The sequence below is a fragment of the Engystomops pustulosus genome, chromosome 7, assembly GCF_040894005.1.
Source record: "Engystomops pustulosus chromosome 7, aEngPut4.maternal, whole genome shotgun sequence".
NCBI lineage: Eukaryota > Metazoa > Chordata > Amphibia > Anura > Leptodactylidae > Engystomops > Engystomops pustulosus.
Window position 1 is genome coordinate 45,413,047 of NC_092417.1, and position 20,738 is coordinate 45,433,784.

The following is a 20,738-nucleotide window of genomic DNA, read 5'->3' on the forward strand; positions in this document are numbered from 1 at the left end:
CCGACGGATTCGGAAAAACCGCCGCATTTAAGACAAAAAATGTGTCGCGGAGCTTGCACTTACCTTCACCAGGTATAGGCCGGTGAATTTCAGGGCATTCCAGCGCGCCTCCGGGGAACTTCAGCGCAGCAGCGCCACCTGGTGGACGGCGGAGGAACTACCTTAGTGAATCCCGGCCGGACCTGAATCCACCGCAGAGAATGCGCCGCTGGATCGCGAACGGACCGGGTAAGTAAATCTGCCCCAAAATGTGACTGCTTTTACAGATCAAATGGCTGTTGGGTTGTGGTGCCTAAAGCTCCTTCTGACATAGGATAAAATATTACGAGTGGCCAGGAGGTGCTTTCATGTCTAAGCATTTGTCCAAGACTGAGTTCCCTTTTCATGAAAGTGAGTCTATTATAAATAAATCATTTATTTAGTAATAGTGCCAACATATTCTGCAGCATTACACAGAGCTTGCCAAATCTGTCCCTGTCCCCATGAGGCTCACAATATAATCATATAATCAGCCTATCAGTATTTTTGGAGTGTGGGAGGAAACTGGAGCACCTGGAGGAAACCCATGCAAACACAGAGAGAACATGAAAACTCTTTTACCCCCACAACATATTAAATCCAAAAATACCTTCACAGGGTTAGATAGATACTTCATTTTGAAGAAAAAATATTTTCTCCATATATAAATGAGATCCGCGGTGGACACAGGTCCACCAGAGTCCGAGGTCCACCAGAGTCCGAGTGCCACTACCCCTGATCCCCTGAAGGTTCAGTCCCTCTTGAATAAATTTCTCCTACCATCTTTACCTGTGGCAACTCTTGTTTTTTTTTTTGCTTACCTGCCTCCAATCTAATGCACGTGTGATGACTTGTCATGGGTGCCCCTGCGACCCCATGTCCCGGGTCACAGGTGCACCTGTGTACCTCCGTGTGCCCGGGGCCTCTCCGCCGTTGAACTCACCTCTCCTGGCTCCAGCGACGGTCTCTGCAGCTCCCGCGGTGCGGCGCACGCTGGCTCGCAGAGATTTAAAGGCCGCTTCCCAGTTAAATTCCCAGCCCCTTCCTGTTTCTTCTGCTGGATATTTGTGCCTTACAGCCTTAGAAAAAGGTCCCCAGCGATATTCCTGCGTTCCTGTGTATTCCTGTGTTCCCGTGTTACCAGAGCCCCTCCGTGTTCCCGTGTTACCAGAGCCCCTCTGTGTTCCTGTGTTACCAGAGCCCCTCCGTGTTGTTGTGTTTCTGTGTTGCTGTGTTCCTGTGTCCCATGTGCCTGTGTTCCCATTCCCATCTGCCTGGACCTCCCGTTGCTGACCCCGGATTGGACTGACTGTCTGCTGCCTGCCCTGACACGAGTCTGTTTTCCGTTAAGGTACCTCGACCTTGGCTGCCACCTCGGGCTAGTGGCACCAGTGGAACGATCCTGCCGCAGCAAGACCATCCCGCTTTGCGACGGGCACTGGTGAAGATCAGGTGCCACTTAGACTCCGGTCCCAGGTGTCATGCACGAGATTGTGTTGCACCGTACATAGTAGAGCCACAACACAATACTAGCGCAAATACATAAATACACATGCAACATGTACCTTATATACTTGAGTATAAGCTGAGTTTTTCAGCCCAAATAATGCAGGCTAAATACTACACTGGGCTGGCTGGCTGTATACTACAGGGGCTGGCTGGCTATATACTACAGGGGCTGGCTATATACTACAGGGGGCTGGCAGGCTATATACTACAGGGGGCTTGCTGGCTATTTGCTGGGGGGGCTGTGACCAATGCATTTCCCACCCTCGGCTTATACTCGAGTCAATATGTTTTTCAAGTTTTTTTGTGTTAAAATTAGGGGTCTTGAGTATATACTGTATTTATGTGCAGTCTATGCTAGAATTCTGGTGTAGACTGCATAATAAATGGGACCCAGAGTCTTTTGTCTAACCCTGCGTTTTACCCTTTCATTTTCTCAAAGAACATCTCTCTTTTTTTAACCTCTTTTGAGCCATAGGTTACATGAGAAAGAATTTTTGAAACTGAACAACCCCTTTAAATAAAAAAACAACACAAACATTCAAGAAGTAACTTATTTTCCCTTAAAGTTTTGAACTTTTTCTTCCTATTTTTTGGCTAAGTAAAAAAATGTTTTTAATAAAACAAAATGATATAAAATGTGAAAAAGGAAAAGCTTAATGGAAACAGTTTTTCTTTTTTTCATATGTTAAAGCGAACATTTAATATTGTGCTTCTTGGCAGCTCGGAGATAGTCATCAGTGACACAAGAGTCTTTTGACAGGGCTCCAGTTCTCTATGCACAGCTGCGATAAAGAAAAACTTGTGTACTGTACAAGTTGTTGCTAGACAGAAATTCTTATTTCCGCAAAGTGGTTGGAGTCTCTGTTCCAGAGAAACACATGACAGAGGGTCGAATCAACAAATCAAGCTCATACTTGCACAACACTTTGGTATTTGGGGCGTGAATATAGAGATTTATTCCAAGTGCAGGACACTTACATAATAACAAGAAATAAAAGAATTTTCACATTTTACACTAAGACGGGATGATGATTATGTATATTATTTATAGACACTGCACAGCACCAATCGTTATCTATGGGTGATATATACAATGGAGCAAGATAACTTAAGTTTTACTATGTATAATTCAAATTTGTGTTATTTAAATTATGTAAAGTAAAAGTTAAGTGTGACGTTCTCTTGTTCCATTGTATAGTAGGTCATATTGTTTTTCAATTTCCAAAATTTTAAATAGAACATGTCTATTCATTTCTTTCTTAAAGAGGGTCTTTTACCACTTTGAGTTTTCTTTCTAACCCCTACAGTTGTGGAGATATCAGTCCCAGTATCTGATCATTGTAATCCTCTCCACTGTCAGAGAGGAGGTGCTGGAGCAAATGAGGGGGCGTGTGTTATGTAAATTTTCACTGATACTGTCCAATCCGATAAGGTTACATCTGATAATGTCAACTAACATTGCGTTTACGCAGTGTTAACATAAAGACAACATGAATGCTAAATGTAAATGGAACGCGTATACCCAATGTGAATGCTAGTGAAATATAAATTCAAATGTGATTTTACTGCAAATGTGATGTAAACGCTAGTGCAATGTTAGATTATATTCACACTGCCGTTTGGGGGACATATATACGGCTGAAGTACATACGGCGTATATATGTCCCCCATAGACGGCAATGGGCGCGTGGTGCCGTATGGGAGCAGTATGGGAGAAAGATAGGACATGGCGCCGTGCACCATATACCAATATCACCACCTCTCCCCGGCGCCAACATGTGCCCTGGTATGGAATGTAGCCTAAATTGAAGTAAATGTGATGTGAATGAAAACCTGTAAAAGTAATGCAAAGGCAAATATGATGTTACTGCCGTATAAACATATGTACATTGCATTTGTGGAAACATGTTTTATGTGTTTACATTGCATTTGTGTTAACATCAAATTTGTGTTTGCATGGTGCTAACTTTCACATTTCTTTTACATCTCGTTAGTGTTACTTCGCATTTGCGGTAACATTGTGTTTAAAGCTCATCTGTGTTCACATTTGTTTACATCACATTTACATTGTGTTTGTGTTCACACTGTGTTTACATACCGTAGTATGTGCACTAACATAATTTTTACAATGTAAAAGCCATGTGGATGCAAATGCTATGTTACTGCAAAAGTGATGAACACGTAAACACAATGTAAACGCATTAACATTGCATTCTCACAAACATGATGTTTACATTGTGTTTGCATTCACATTGCATTTACATCACATTTTTGCTAACATCACATTTAGGCCCGTTCCACACTTGCGAATGTGATGTGATGAACTCGCATCACACTCGCAACGCATGCTGCCGGGAACTCAGCATGTCAGTTCACTCCCGGTGTGCAGCGTTCGGGCCGTGCGTTCCCGGCAGCATCCGTTGCGAGTGTGATGCGAGTTCATCGCATCACACTCGCAAGTGTGGAACGGGCCTTAGATTGTGGTCATGTATACATGGCATTTGCTTTTACATGAAGTTTACATCCCATTTGTGTTTGCATTGTTTATACGTTTACATATTATTTACATTTATAGCAATATGTCTGTGTGCAGCAGCAAGAACCAAAACACCAATTCTTGCTCCTTTAATGTATTTTAAGGAAGTCGTCCTCCTTAAAATTATATCCCAATACTCCTTCTATACACAACAAAAAACAGGCCGGGCATCAGTGGTGATGTCACAGTACAGGCATAAAACACACAGTGATGTCACAGTACAGGGATACTACACACAGTGATGTCACAGTACAGGCATAAAACACACAGTGATGTCACAGTACAGGGATAATCCACACAGTGATGTCACAGTACAGGCATAAAACACACAGTGATGTCACAGTACAGGGATAATGCACACAGTGATGTCACAGTACAGGCATAAAACACACAGCGATGTCACAGTACAGTGGGTAGTACATGGAAATAGACAGGGCATCATTCATGTGATGTTGCAGAGTTGGTTCTGCGGTGCAGTAGTGGGTAGCACAGGAGGTTACGCAGAAGATTATGTAATTTTATGTTTGGAATATCTTGGCCCCTATAAGTACACAAGTTATATAATGCCACGAAGCTGATTATTAATCATGTTACACGTCAGAGCAAGAACTGAGTGAAGAATAGGCGCCTTCTTCATATTGTTGGGCCATGGCATTCCACATTCATCCCATGTACAGTGACCCAGTGTTTACTTTATGTCCGCTCGCTGAATGCATCCCATTCTTCTGTCTGCTCAGGACGTCCACAGCTTATTCAAACAGAATAGCTCCATTTTTCAGCACTCTAAATATTTGATCTGAAACGTAAAGATCTGACACAACTACATTACATTTGGTGAATGCTGATTAAACCTAGGCTGGGCACGGCACAAATTCTAATCCTGTAAAAATGAGGTATTGAGACAATGGACATACCAGAGACAATAGTGCCTTGTAGTGATGATATGACAATAGATCACACATCTGAATGAAACCTGCAGATATCCTTGTAAACCCTCACAGATGCACAGGGCGGCACGGTGGCTCAGTAGGGTGGCACGGTGGCTCAGTAGGGCGACACAGTGGCTTAGTGGTTAGCCTTACAGCCTTGCAGCGCTGGGGACCTGGGTTCAAGTCCCAGGGTCAACATCTGCAAAGAGTTTGTATGTTCTCTCTGTGTTTGCGTGGGTTTCATCCAGGTCCTCCAATTTCCTCCCACACTCCAAAACATACTGGTAGGTTGATTAGATTGTGAGCCCCATGGGGACAGGGACTGATTTGGCAAACTCTGTGAAGCACTGTAGAATCTGTAGAAGCTATAAAAATAAGCACAAGTTACAAATATATTGGGGCACATTTACTTACCCGTCCGACTGAGTTCACCGAAAGTGCATTGTCCGACGATAATGCACTGTGTCGCGATTCACTAAGATCGTGCGCCTGATATCCTGCACGTGTCGCTTCCCTGCTCAAGTCCAACAGAGTGCAACTTCTTCTTCCTGGTGCATGTAAGTGCATTGTCTTGCGACACAATTTGAAAGTTAAATCCCGCGACACAATCACAGCGAAAACCCCTGTTAAATACCTGTCAAAGCCATCCAAATCCCAGAAACGGCACACAGTCCAACGAAAGTGCCCAGCACGTACCTTAGTAAATAAGCCCCATTATCTGAGCACTGGCACCAAGAAGCACAGTTCCGGTGTCATTTTAGACACCCTTTAATATTGCACAAGAATTGTGTTTCACAAAACCAGAGATATCCACTGGTAAAGTTACAGTGCGATTTTTAGCTCTGATTACAACACCAAAAGCTTATAAACCATTATGGCTAATAAGCATAAGTTTTAATGTTGATTTTTTAAGGAAGGAGCCCTGGATAACAAATATATATAGATTACCACAGTCACAGTGCCTGGATCTATGAGTAAGTGCCCCTGGTTTATTATGATGGATTTTGATGGTAGATTTCCTTTAAACCACATTAGAAACTGTTTCTAGGTACCAGGGTACAGATGTTACGGCTAATTAAAATGTACCCCCCCCCCCCTCCAGACTGTCACCTGATGGCAGCATAGAGTAAAGGGGGGGAGGGAGCTGCAGGGAAGATAGAGCTGACAGATACAATGGCAACAGGCAGCTACATGGACACGATAATGGAAAGTGCTATTACTTGACATGAGAAATTGGGGCTAAAGATCCTAAAGGCAATAAAATCACAAGAAATGGAATTCAGGGTTTGGAGAGTCATCATGATGTTTTTTGAAGATGATGACATGATTGCATTTGAATAAAGTGGATTTTTTTTTTGTTCATGGATTTTTCATTTGTTTATGGAAAATAAGCCCCAATCCATTTTTGAAACAAAACTTCTTATCTAAGACCTGGTCTTATTGTTGGAAAAACACAATAGGTGTGCAGCATATATTTTATTTTCACTCTTTCTATCCATATTAAAAAAAAACCTGGCTAACAACTCTTCCCTAAAGAGTTTCAAAATTATATGGCACAGCTTATTCCAAGAAGACTCTATTTTTGAGAAGTGAATGAGGCTCATGGATACATCCAGAGCCTCCTGCCCATAAACTAAAGGAAAAGTCAGATTGAAACGTCAATAGACAACATTTGGATACAGTCTTCACTATATAAACTTAAACTTTATAGTATCCATAGGGTTCTGTGGTCAGAATGTGACGTGGATGGATTCTAGGTGTGGCAGTGTTAGGAGTTACAATCAGTCCCTGATTTTATTGAAAATATAGGATTACCAGAAATATACAGTAACAAGCGGAGACAGACTCCTCACATGCAAATAACACCTCCCTATAGGCTCACTTAGCAGCACTTTGGTTTCTTCCTTTCACAGAGTTATTAGCTCAGGGCAGGAGGTCAGAGGAGTCTGTGATCCACAGAATGGGCTGCCACCTGGTCATTTCTGCCTTTTACTGCTCTCTACGGGTGGTCTTTATCTGATTAACTAAGGGGTAGCCAAAACAGCAAACAACAGAGATGTAATGTGGGGAGGGAATGAGCTTAGAAAGCATCTGCCCTCCCTGCTGTCATTATGTGGACTGGGACACAGGCAGACTATGAGCAGGGTACATTTACATCTATTTATCATCTCATATATATGTCTTGATGTATATAGTGCCATCATATTCTGCAACTCTTTACAGATTGTGGGGACATTTGCATACAAAATAAAATGTTTCAGAGTAGTAACATGGTCAGATGTAGTAATAGAAAGCTTGGGCCCTGATCACAAGAGCTAACAATCTATGACTTATGTGTACTTTGCTGTTTATTGTAATTTTGGTGCCTACCATATTGGTTACAGTGGACATATTTATAGGACAATGTGGGTATAATGTGAGTAAGCAGGAACAACCTCTGTACTCTGTGCATAGGAGCTGTAGATCTATCAGGGATCGTTCGTAGTTTTACTTGTGACATGAAACTTCATACACCATGAAAATCCTATAAATGATCTATGTACAACTGTGGGTGGTCATCTTGGTTATATAGTCACCCTAAGGTGTTTGTAGCACCCCTTGATTGTCAGTGGTCTATGTGTAAGGTGACGACTGCACACCATAGGAGAGACTTTGTCACTTGGTCACGCAGGGTATGTTTTAGGATCTGGGTCTGCTTGTTTATGTCACCCACACCTATCCAGCATTTATGACGTATCCAATGACTGCCCCTTTAAGGGCAGCTGCAGAAAGAAGAACACTTGATGCCAAGCACCGATGACATAAAAATGTCTGTGGTTTCCTATCATGGTTGTTGGTACATCATAAAGAAGATTATGTAAAAATGCTGCCTGTATGGACGACATCAAGACCTTACGTACATTTCCAGAATAAGGGAAGAAATAGAAGAGAAGTTAGATTGCTCAAGACTGGTTGTTACATAATCTGCAGATGTTTTGTACCCAGCGTGTATTAATTATATAGTGTCTTATAGAGATCCTCACATTGTAAGAGCGCTGTCTGACACCGAGAAGGCTCCTGGTAAATGATAATTATTAAAGAAAACCTCCGACAGGGAGACAATGTCTGTCCTAATAACAGCACCTCCCCTTCTCCCCTCTCCCACACTGCGCAGCTAAAAACAGTTATACCTGCCATATACACATCACCTAAGTGTTCTGGACCAACTGCTTTAATAATAATTCTTTATTTATATAGTGCACACAGATTATACAGCATGTCAAATCAGTCCCTGTCCCCAATGGGGCTCACAATCTAATCAACCTACCAGTATGTTTTGGAGTGTGGGAGGAAACTGGAGGACCTGGAGTAAACCCATGCAAACATGGAGAGATCATACAAACTCTTTGCAGATGTGGATATGGATGGGATTTTAACCCAGGACCCCAATGCTGCAAGGCAGAAGCACTTCTCAATCAGCCACCGTGCTGCCCTTCTGCTTTCTATCTCCACAAAATGGCAGTAAGGTGAGAAATGTGAACTTTCTTCAATTCTCCCTTTATCTATCTATCTATCTATCTATCTATCTATCTATCTATCTATCTATCTATCGCTCATATCTTACGGCTCTATATGTTACATCTATATTATATCTTTTTCATATCTATCTCTCTTATAAATAGAGAGTTTGTATGTTCTTTCCGTGTTTGCGTGGGTTTCCTCTGGGTCCTCCGCTTTCCTCCCACACTCCAAAAACATTCTGGTCGGTTGATTGTGATCCCCATGGGGACAGGGACTGATTTGGCAAGTTCTGTGCAGCGCTGCAGAATGAGTTGGCACTATATAAAATAAAGGAATTATTATTATTATATATATCTTTCTTTATATCTTGCTCTTTAATTGCCTCTTTATAGAGACTACTAGTATTGTTATGGGCCATAGTAGTTGGATCCCCTGCAGCATGTAGGTTAGTCATGAGTACAGATGAGCTGACCCGATGTTCTGGTTCCAATTACCTGTGACAATGATAGCCTGGGCTTGTTGTTAAGGGAATAAATTTACCAGATCGACTGATTGATCGCCAATCCGGCAAAACGTTCAGGTTGGGGGTGGCCAAACTCATTGTGGAAGGTCAGGTCCACTCATCTCTAGTCATGAGTAGTGATAAGTGGACCCATTCAGGTCTGGGTTTGCTAATTATGGCTGAAGCTCAAACAATAGTTTGTTCATGGTACCCAATAGGGACAATGGTGGCATTTAAAGGGATGGGTCTGCTCATCACTATTTAACCCTTTAAATGCTACCGACAAACCCATGACATCAGCAGGGAGCGAGGATCATAGGGAAAATGGTGGCCCAAGCATGTTATTGTTATGGTTATTTATGTTAATGGGGCTGCATTGTAGGCAAGGATGTAGATTTTCTGCCAGCCTCATTGAGATGAATGGGACGGCCACAGAAATATTTGAAGCAAAATCTGCAGCGTGTGAATTAATCCTGAATGGGTTGTCTCTGGGAACATATGATTACAGCCGTACCTATATGGCCTGCAATTTCCTATATGGCTGATTGGTTTCTAATGTCTACAATAAATCCTTACAGCATATTCCACCTAGATAAGGGTACAAATGAGAGGGACTCATAATTTATCCAATCCGGAAAACCTGTAAAAAAAAAAAAATTACATGCTGAATAGAACTAACCTGCCAAATTTCCCTTTTCCAAAACACTTTATTACCAAATCTAAACCAGATGCTTTATATAACAGATTGCAAACAGTAATTCATCGCCTTTTATTCCTGTAGGAGAAATATGAAACAGATGTTATTCCTACACTTCAGGCCATGAAATAATAATGAAGACTGAGGGGAAAAAATACAATAAAAGATTAAAATGAAATAAAAAAATAAATAAAATCCTGCAGGTGCAAAGGGGGCAGCAGAAAGTATCTGCGGATAAAAATAGAGCGGCCCCTTTAAGAGCTCCCAGCCCATTTTACTCTATGTTTACATAACAGTATGGACGCGTCCACTAGTGACGGAGGCGGAGGGGGAGTTGATAAGGTAGCGGATGAAGGTTTCGCGTTTAATGTTGGCTTTGTGTTTGGTATTATATAGAATTATGAATAGGATGATATGTTTAGTGGGAATAATGATATAAAAACGTGCAGAGGGTAAGGAGGGTGGAAATCGGGAGTGGCCACGCCCCTCGCCCCCCCGGGGGTAATCCGGTGTCCTGTTGCCACGGCACTTGGAGAGCAGCGGGGTTCCATTTGTTGTCTGGAGGGGGAGGAGGAAGGAGGTCGGCCTGGCGAGTCATTCGCAGCCTGAGAGCAGGAGGGCGGAGAGGAGGAGGAGGGGGAGCAGCATCTTGTACGGCTAGCGGGATCAGCCTGTATCCGAGCAGAGACTGCGCTGGGCGGCTGGCGGCGCGCACCCCCGTGACCTGTGGAGTGGAGTGTCCCGGCTCGGCCGTTACTGGCGGCGGCGGAGTGTGCGTTGGCCGGGACGTGGCCGATGCTGCTGATACGTATCTGCGCCACTCACCGCTGGCTGAGGCAGCCTCTATGAAGTCGGCCGAGCAGCTCCCCGGGGGGTTGCGTTAACGATTGTGGAGGGGATTGTGGCCGCTCACGGGGGATCATCCATGTTTTCCCCGAGTCAGGAGGAGCACTGCGCCCCTAACAAGGAGCCCATCAAGTACGGGGAGCTGGTGGTGCTGGGGTAAGTGATATCTGTCCTACTGACCCACTTCTGTGCCCACTCTAGGCCTCTGTGTGTGGGGCTCATGTGCTGCTGCTGGCGCCATCCTGCAACTTTGACATAAACAATATGGATGTTCTCTGCATCATATACATTTTGCTCCTGTATACTTTTTCCTTGTGCCGCTAAAGTTGGAGTAGACTATTGGTACAGGATGACCGTAGAAACTTCTTACCCACCTCAAAGTCGCAGGTGTACCTTCATCGCAACGTAGACATGCACCCTCTTTCCACTTTGATGCGTCATTTTAGTAAAGTTACGTGCATTTTAAGGGAATTGCGTCTAAGGTGTCCCCAAGAATGTGTAGTAACGCGAGCAAATAAATGTGAATATTGATGAAACTGCTAGCTGTTTGTAGTATCCGTTCCCTTTCATTACATGATGCGCTATGATTGTTCACCATCAAGAACGTCACCATCTTTATAGGCTTTGTTACAAAGTTTCACCATAACTTTTCTATGCAGTTCTTCAAAGTGTAAAAGTTGCATAGCGCCACTTGGTCACTCATTGTCTAGCTATATGATAATGTTGGCCACTGCTTATTCATTGTTGCTTGGTAGAAGGTTTCCGACTATTAAGTCTGTTTGGTCCTGTCTAAGAGGCTCTGCAGCAGCTGCGGGGTGATATGTAGAGCTCTGCGCTGCCAGTCCGTGACCTCCCCCATTATAGTTCAGCTATTATTATAGCCCAGGGCCGGGTTTATTTCTGACAGCACATTGTCGCAGAGCTGGCAACCACAGCGTGTTCTGCTAACTCTGCTATTAACTCTTGCCGTGTCCAAGTGAAGGTGCCATCCCATAGCGTGGTGAGAGGGCAGCAACATCCCTGCTGGCCCAGTGTCCCATACATATACAGTAGATCAGACATATCTATGTGATATAGACATGGTCTGTGCTCCTATCACAATGATGGGACGTCCCTAGACGCAGGCAGTACTGCTGAGTGTTAGTGAAACAAAGCAAGGTTTTGTGGCTTTTGATACATTGTTGTGTTTTTGTTTCATACTTTTATGTGATACAAATATGTCTAGTAGAGGGCTTTGTGTGATACAGGATGAGATGTGTGGGGCGCTGACTTGGAGGTCCTGTTAGTTACCCATCTTAAGATTGAGAAACCAGAGAATAAACGGTTAAAAATCACATGCTTTGGATTCTATCCAATCAGCACAATGGACGTTAAAATGAATAACCAGATTTATGCAAAAACGCCCTGATTGATAGATGCATGGGATACAGTTTCTGCAGTGTTTATGTATTATTTAATGGGTTGCATTAACTTGGTAAGTTATCCTTGATCCACAAGTTGATTGGTGGGGATCCAACTGCTGGGACCCCTGTAATCTCGAGGTGTCCAGTATAATGGGTGAAGCAGCATTCAATAGTATAGAAGTGTTGGCAATTGCAATGCACAACTTTCTGTTATTTCCAACACTCCCTTTCACTGCCTGAGCGCTGTGCTCAGCAATTTTCCTGCAAACTGCTGGGGGGGGGGGGCTTTCGTGAATTGGTTGGGGTCCTAGCATTCTGGCCCTTAAAGATTACCTCGTTCTTCTGTGAATAGGGTACAACTTGCTAAGTTTTTACGACACCTTTAATGACCCTAAAGACAATACTGAGCTTCCAAACGGGAATTCGGAAAGGAAAATCCCTTCCGTTGGGTTACATTATTTTTCACTTATAGTCAAAACAAACTAAGTCTTCTAAAACTTTTAAATATGTTGTCCCTGATCCGTATTGTATAGAGACTGATGCGTCTTATGGGTTCCTCCCAAGCATGTGACCGGGACACACAGGTCATGTGATGGATACATGGGTGACATACAGTCTGTGGGGGGGAGATTTATCATAAAGTTTCTGAGGTTAAAACCATTCTAGTTGTACATGGAAACCAATGAGCTTTAATTTTATAAATGGCTGTGGGAAAATGAAATCTGAGCTCTGATTGGTTGCCATAAGAAGAGATTTATGAAAAAATCGCCCTGTATATTTGGTGTATCAGATGTGGCCGTGTGTAACCAGAGTGAATGGGGACAACACAAATGTCATTCCCAATAATTGGCCCATGTGATAAGCAGTCAGACAGATCTTGCACCTAAAATGATCTTTTGTTTAGCAGCTGGTGTGAACAATGTCCTGTCTACACATACAGGATGTATGGCAATAGAAGATTGCATCACATGACCTCATACCCCCCTCTGTTCTCCTTCCCCCGACCAATTGTTTTGTCATTTGTCACTTGACTACAATATCCACTGAGGTTACCGGTGCAGCAGTCACATGATCATGTCGATCACTGATTCCATCACATGATCAGTGGAAGCCAGAATAGAGTTTGGATGACTACCCGGGTATGCATGCCTTCGTTTGTTATTTTACAGCAGTCAATTGTATGAGCTGGACAACCCCTTTAAAGGAAATCTTCAAGCAGGATAAAGCAGTAACACTCATAGGTCCAGACTCTGTGACTGTAGTAATCTACTTAAATTTGTTATCCATTGCTTCCTTCCTCCTAAAATCGAGTTTTTAAAATTATGCTAATAAGTGAGGTCCCTGGAGGCAGTACCAGAGACCCTCTATGATGTAGATTCACATGCTGTTACAGTGAGCCGGAGCAGAACCCCCTACCCCACATTGTGTGCTGAAACTTCCTCTGCTGCGGTGAGATTACATCAGACAGAGGGAGGAGGGGCAGGATAAAACAATGTAACAGCCTGTGAAGCCACAGCATGGAGGGGCTCTGGTAACACTCCCAGGAGCCCTTCTATGACTGATAGTCATAGGGCCTGGTACTATAAGTTCCTGGATTTTGATGGTAGATTTTCCTTTAAATTCATTGGCACGTCGCTAAGGGGGTTCTACGAAATAGTAGCTTTCAGCTGCAGCATTTGGGGCTGCACACTGTATCCTACAAAGACCCCAGTCCTGCCTTGAAATATATTGGTCCACAGGAAAATTCATCTGACGTAAAATATATTAGTTTTTAGGGAAAGCTGCAGGGGACAAATACATCCCCCTTAGTCAAGGGTTTATTTTTATAGGGTTTGTTTGTCAGATTTTGGAGTCCCATTGATTCCATTTCTGTACAATAATTATACCAGTCTATAATTCCTAGAATTTCTGCATTCTGTGCCAGTCCAGAACGGGCATCGAGTAAATATTACAGAGCTGCTACTGAAATGACCAAATATAGAGCTGCCCGTCTGTGCGAGCACAGTCAAGTGGTTGGCACCGCTCGCTTTACGCTAAATCTAGTCGTGTTTATAAATGTACGTGTAAAAATAGCGTGGAGCAACGCTGGTCATAAATAACGCCGCAGATGGCTGCATTGTTCACATCCTCGTCTGCAGAAATGTGTGGTAGCTGGGCGTCTGTGTGGCACTCCCTCCAATGCCCACATGCTGGTACGCTCACACTTCCTTACAGATTGGCGTCTGCTGATCTGCATCTTTGCTTCCTCCTGGATATGGTTAGAAATGAGGATTTTATAGCAAGTAAAATTTTTTTGAGAAGTTTTGCAGCCTCCTGGAAAGTTTGAGCTTCTAGATGAAGAGGTATGGTGCTTGTGTTGATGACGGTAACATGGAGAACGTGGTTCCTGTGTATTCCCAAAATGCTCTGTGACATGGGCATCCTGGGATACAGGGTAGTGTTATAGCACCACGGGCTGAGGTCACAAACCATGTATACTCGCGGCAGTGTTACTATATAGTACAGCCCTATATAGTCACCATGATGATCCAGATGTATACCCCACCTATGATGTCAGGACATACTTGGTGCAATAACGTAACCCCAGCTGAAGAGCGCCATGGGATATAAAATCCATAGAATAGTCTGCTCAGAATCATTCGCCTTAGGATGCGTTCACACTGTAGGTTTCAAAACGCATTGTAAGAGTCATTACAAAAACGCATGCTTTTAAAAAGGCGTTTGGCTGGTTTGAATCATTTCTGTAAGTGTGAACTCACTGTGTTACCCCACCCTCGGGGGCAGGACGTCACCAGGTGACCTTTTGTCTACTGAGCCATTTGGCGATTTATTACCTGTGGAAGATGACCCTGATACATGCGCATGCTCCGGTGAAGCTACATTGTCCGTGCTCGAAGTCTTGAACCCTTTTGTCTCCTATCGGCCCCTTGCACATAAGTGGCTACCGCACTGCCCTGTGTATTTCTATGGACTTATTTCGACAGCCCCATGTGTGAACTGACTGCTCCAAATTATAGAGCAGGTCCTATTCTTGTCTGTGTTTGCGGCTTGGACTTGCGGACCTCACACGCCGATGACACGCTGGCTGAAACGGTTTTTTTTTTTTGTGGCCCGTGAAAAGCGCACATTCAGGTGCAGGTCTTATGGTTATAAAACTGTTTGTTACTATGAATCAAAGAGGTGTTCTTGTATTTGGGGTCCTAAACCTCAACAGCAATAGATTATAAATATAAAGGTGCCAAACCTGGTGACTTGGTTCCTTTTTAAAGGTGATTGTCCAGCTGTTATAACGGATCCTCTATAGTTAGACTATAGCTCTATTGAATGAGCATATAAACACATTAGTCGTTTATGGAACGTTTGGAGAACTCTTATTCCCTGATCCCAGACAAAAGCCTCAAACCAGTTTCTTACACTGTCCTGAAGAGACACAACCACGTAGGAACAGTTCTGTCTACAGTGGCAAATGTATTCCTTCTGGAATAGGTATACCGCTTTGGCTTTAATCCCACATTGTATCTTTAGGCTTCCTGAAAGTCATGCTTGATGGTAAGGCTGTTGCCAAGGTAGCAAAAGAGATGTGGTAGATGTCCCATCTAGAAAAACTTAATTGTGTTTTTTAGCTGCCTTTGTCTTCATTCTTAATCATTTCAGTACTTAATTTCCCCCAACCAAACCCCTGGGACTCGGCACACACTTCTGGCCGGGAGCCAGGTAATGTGAAATAGTTTTATAAAGTGCTGAAATGCTTCAGAATGCTGACAAAGGCATTTTTAAAAGGCTACATGGGGATATAGCAATGCTATACTCTGTTGTATCTTACCTCAGCACCTGAGGAGGGCTGTATATGACACTTAGGAATTATATTGTCTACCAATTTTCCTAGTGCTTCTTTATGGACCTTTTCGCTTAGTCTTGGTGGGTTCCCAGTTGGGCAGCCTAGACTTCATCTGCACATTTTTATTTTTAATGTATCCCCAAGACTACTTTTGAAAAAAGAGAATAGCACACTTCATTTTTTTTTGTAGACCACACATGGTTTTGCACCTGTGGTTTTAGGTTGTTATTTTTGTACTTAACTTTTTTTTTTTAAATGACCTCCATGGTTTGTGTAGACAACTTGCAGTGTTTTAAAGGGGTGGTCTGTGTGTTTAAAAAAAATATACAGGTGGTCTGGGGTTAAAAAAAAAACAAACAAAAAGAATTATGCTTACCTACTCTGGTGCTTCCTTAGTTCTGAGCCACACATATGTGGGTGCTGTGCCCGTTTGTTTAGAGGCAGGTACACCCTGATCTGACAACCTCCAGGCCATGTGAGCAAGTTGTTAAGGCCCTGTTCACATTTGCATTGCGTGAGATCAGTGGTTAGGTCTGGGGGCTCTATCTCCATAGGTAACATGGACTGATAACTTTTACCATGAACCAGTCTGGTGGCTGCTGTACATACTGGGCTGATAGCTGGGAGTGATGGGTAGCCCTGCATAATCTGTAGTCTTCTCTATAGATATCCTTCCCTTTTCATCTATAAGTCAGCTGTGTTTGCTGTAGTTGTTGTCTGTCGATATAGCAACAGCGAGGATCAGAATTGCCGTTCTACGCAGTAGATCTGTTGTTGGGGGCGGTTTTGATATATTTATCTCTGCCGAGTTCCTAGATTATGGCTGGCATCTCTTCATACATATGTGTCTATACGGAATCACTATATAAATATATTTGAATAGTATCCAACCTGGCTCCCTCTAACCCGACCAGTTTGGGGTTGGCGGAGGGGCTTCGACTGATTCATCTCCAGTGCAGTTGAGGACAACATAGGGTTATGGCTTTTTGGGAGAAGTTGCAGGACTACAGCGCCCAGCATAGCTTGAGCATGCTGGGAGTTGTAAGTTTGTGACAGCATGTGTATGACGAGACCAAAGAGATCGGTCAATCTATGTCTGTCGATGATTGATTGTGCCAAAAGGGAGAGCACAAGAAATCGTAATCTACCTAAAACCTTCAAGACGTTTTGGTTTTCAACAGGATAATCATATTCTCTGAGGATTAAGGTAATTGACTTTGTTTTATGGCCCAGAAGTATCATAGTAATTGAGCGTGATGTTGGGCCAATTTTATAATTATCAGTGTAAATAATACAGTTGGGAGCTAATAAGGCTCCAAATTGTTCCTGGGAGAGACTTGTTAACAGCTTCACTGCTAGGAGGCTGGTCTAGGTAGGCGAATGCGTTTTATGACATTGGTTTTGCTCTATGAATGCCTTTTATTGGCTACAATCTAAAAAAGCCAATAAGCGTTTTTTTTTTTTTTTTTAATTTTAATGGATTGGCCTTCAGAAACTCTAGATACTAGTGACTTTCTCACATGTACTAGTCTACGTGAGAACTGGAGCTGTAATTTGGTGTAAATCTTAGACCACCAAACAACTTTTTGACTTCCCCAGACTGGTAAAAATCTAAGAACCTGATTGGCTGCCAGCCAGTTTTATCTTAATTATTCTTGCGTAGATATAAAATTGCCCAGAAAACCTTGTGTATTGGGTTGTCGTGTCTGGAAAAAAATTAAGGGAATCTCCAAGATGATGTAGCTCTTGGTGCCATCAAGTCAACATTGTTGACCAATTTCTGAATGAAGTTCCCTATGTCCATATGCTCTGTGGCGGATGGTCTAACTTTGTCCCAGACTTTGCATTGATGTGTTCCTTATTCTCTGGTAGGTTCAATGGACATATGACTATCAAGGTCTCTTGATGAAAGTCTAGCACCCATGGACTCGTGGCCAATGCACTGAACTGGCAGAGGAATAAAGCTGGTGGCACAACATGGGGCAGATGAAAGCTATATGTCTTTGGACTTCTGCCATTAACCTGTAGTTTGAAGAGCCCCCTAGACATTGGCTGCATTCTCCATCCTATCAAAATGATCAATGTTGGCAATCACAAACTTCTCTACCAAGTTTGACTCAATTTTCTGTGCAATATTTGACAAGGGATGTATCAAAATAACCATAGAGGAGTCATGTGGGCACATATGGTTTTCTTACTGTTGCAGCATATCCTTGCTTATACAGGTATCGGCTCAGCTGTCACACGAGTGGTTGCTAGTTTCTCTGCTCACCCTAGACATATTTACTCAGAATAGTTTTCAGAAATTAAAGTCTCGATAAAGGTTTTTCACCTCATACCGCAAAACGGAGAACACACCAAACCCCCAAACGCTGCATGTAAGCCCCCACGTGGCACTAATTGCCCCGTTCGCTGTGGGCAACAATCACGGCAGTCAACCTGTTAGGTGCTGTGGTCAAGGACGGCCATTTTATCTAAATAGTGGCTTCACATGGGGGCTGCCAATCAGCAGCCCATCAGCATCTTCACGAGTTGCTGATTGGTGGCCATGACATCTGGCAGCCTATAGGAGGTGCCTTTGGCTGCCATTTAACACTCGCTATTATAACCAGGTGGAGGTAAGTTGTGATAAAAGTATTGTATATTTACAATATATTGCAATACCATATTATTGCATGAGAAATCAGAATAAAAAATTAGAATGGGTTTTAAAAATATAAAAAAAATTTTTTTTCAAAATTTTAATTACCCACTCCGCCTTTCCGTACAACGCATATACAAATAAATTGAAAAACAAAATCATGAACGTGTTGTGTGTCCACACGTCCAAAAATACTTAATTATTTTTTTATTTAGTGAGTTTATTGCTGTGGTGATCCTGGTAACTGGAAAAAAAAACCTTCAGAAGACCCATAAAAATGTAAATGAAAAGGTGATATAAAAGGTGGTACATTTCTCAGAATAGCATCAATGAAAACGTCTCATTCCGCCACAAATGACATTCTAAACAGTTCAATAGACCGAAGTATTAAAAAAGTTTAAAAAATTCTGCATCCTCATGATCGTACTGAGCGTAGTTAAGTCGTAAATCCAAAATGACGCAACTGTGTGTTTTTTTTTTTTTTTGTTTTTTCCCAGTAGATTCCAAGGAGTATAGGATGGTGCCTCTGAGTATAATTTGTCCTGCGGATAACAACCATCTTACAGCTTTCTAAATAGAAAAATATAAAAGTTTTTGGCTTTTGAAATACAGGAAGTAAAAAATGGAAATGCAATATCTGAAAATGGGCCGGTCCTTAAAGGGGTTGTTCACTTTCACCAAATAATTGATATTGTTTGTGTAAGGTAAAGTTATACAATTTTTTTTCAATATACTTTCTGTATCAATTCCTCACCGTTTTCTAGGTCTCTGCTTGCTTTGCTTCTCTATTTACTTCCAGTGGATGTAATCTGTCCATGGTCGTATGATAGACACACAGGTGCTCAAGGCGTGATCACACAACTCCTATAACTCTCAGTGATTATAACGGCTCATGCACCTGTGTGTCCATCATATCACCATAGACAGATTCTATCCACTGGAAGTAAACAGAGAAGCTTTCTATAGCAGGACAGCAAGCAGAGATCTAGATAACTATGAGGAATTGATACAAAAAGTAAATTTAAAAATTTTATAACTTTTTAATTCACAAATAATATTTACTGAAAGTGGCCAACCCATTTAACTGGTTAATGTACTCGGGAACAATTCACCCAGGAAAGAAGAAATTGACATCATTTGCAGCCATAATGTGCTACACGTAAGATGTCTGAATGTGGCCAAATCTTATCTTGGGATACAAAATGATCTGTCCACTCACAGAGGAACGAAATGCTTCCCATAGAAGTCTATAGAGAGCAAGTGATGGAGGAAGAGACTTTTCTATCTCCTCCAATGTCTGCAGAGTTGGAAAAAATTTCATACGTTGTGAGGCAGGTGGAGTTTATATTCCTTATTTTGGTGGTGATTTTGCCTCGGCTCCGCAGTACTTGTATGAGAGGATACAGCGGTAACATGCAGTGTGAGGCTTCCAATATGATGGTCAGAAATGGCGCTGGTGTCATAAGGCATGAAATAACAGGTACACTGCAATATTGAGAATGTTGTTGTTTTTTATCCATTGACATAATATTACTAGTTTAGACTGGTCTTAGTGATTTATATCCCATGTTTTTTTTTTTTTTAATTTTAATTCCTGTGTCCTAAAGCAAACAATGAGTCGGTGGATTTGAATATTGGCATTTGGCCCCTTCTGTGTCTTTGTATCCACAGAGTTTTCCGTCCCATCTGTGTGTCTATTGCAAGGACCAGAATTTACCAGAGTAGACTCAGAAACACAGATTGTCAGACATCTGCAGGCAGCCTGGAGGTCAATGTGCACCGTTTTTTTTCACCCCCCTTTTCTCTGTTGGTCTGTGTAATAGAAAGACAAACCCTTTATGTACACTGCTCGCTATTCTGCTGACACATAAGAGTTCAGTAGCCGGTCAGTTTGCTGTGTTTTACATCTGGATGAGCGCGTTTCGGAGAGACACCAGACTTTGTCGTTTTCTGGTCCTGCAAAACAAATAGTGTATGTATGTATAATATGTGTGTGTGTGTGTGTGTGTATATACACACACATATTACATATACACACATATGCATATACAAACATACGCACACACTTTATGTTTAATATAAATTTGGCACTTCTGGCGCTGGCTACCAGATGAGCATCCGGAACAAAGATTTCTTATCTTGACCATGTGATGCTCACACATAGGTTCAATGCAGGGGCAGATTTTCTATATAACATGTGACATGATTTTTGAGTTATTTGCACCAAAAAATATTGTCCTGCTTTCTGTATATCTCAATTATTAAGTGTTCTAATAACTTTTTAACAATTGTCCTACCAGGAAAATGGACATGATCCA

General features: G+C 42.4%; 1 protein-coding gene across 3 annotated transcripts in view; it reads left to right on the plus strand.

The window, feature by feature from the left end:
- Positions 1–10,255: 10,255 nt before the first annotated feature.
- Positions 10,256–20,738, plus strand: part of PELI2 (pellino E3 ubiquitin protein ligase family member 2) — a 40,573-nt gene continuing 30,090 nt past the window's right edge. The window contains exon 1 of one of the 3 annotated variants that reach the window (XM_072115745.1): positions 10,256–10,694. In XM_072115745.1, the coding sequence (XP_071971846.1) occupies positions 10,618–10,694 (77 nt within the window). In that variant the 5' untranslated portion in view covers positions 10,256–10,617. The remainder of the gene's footprint in view (positions 10,695–20,738) is intronic. The other 2 variants (XM_072115746.1, XM_072115747.1) reach the window with 2 other exon arrangements.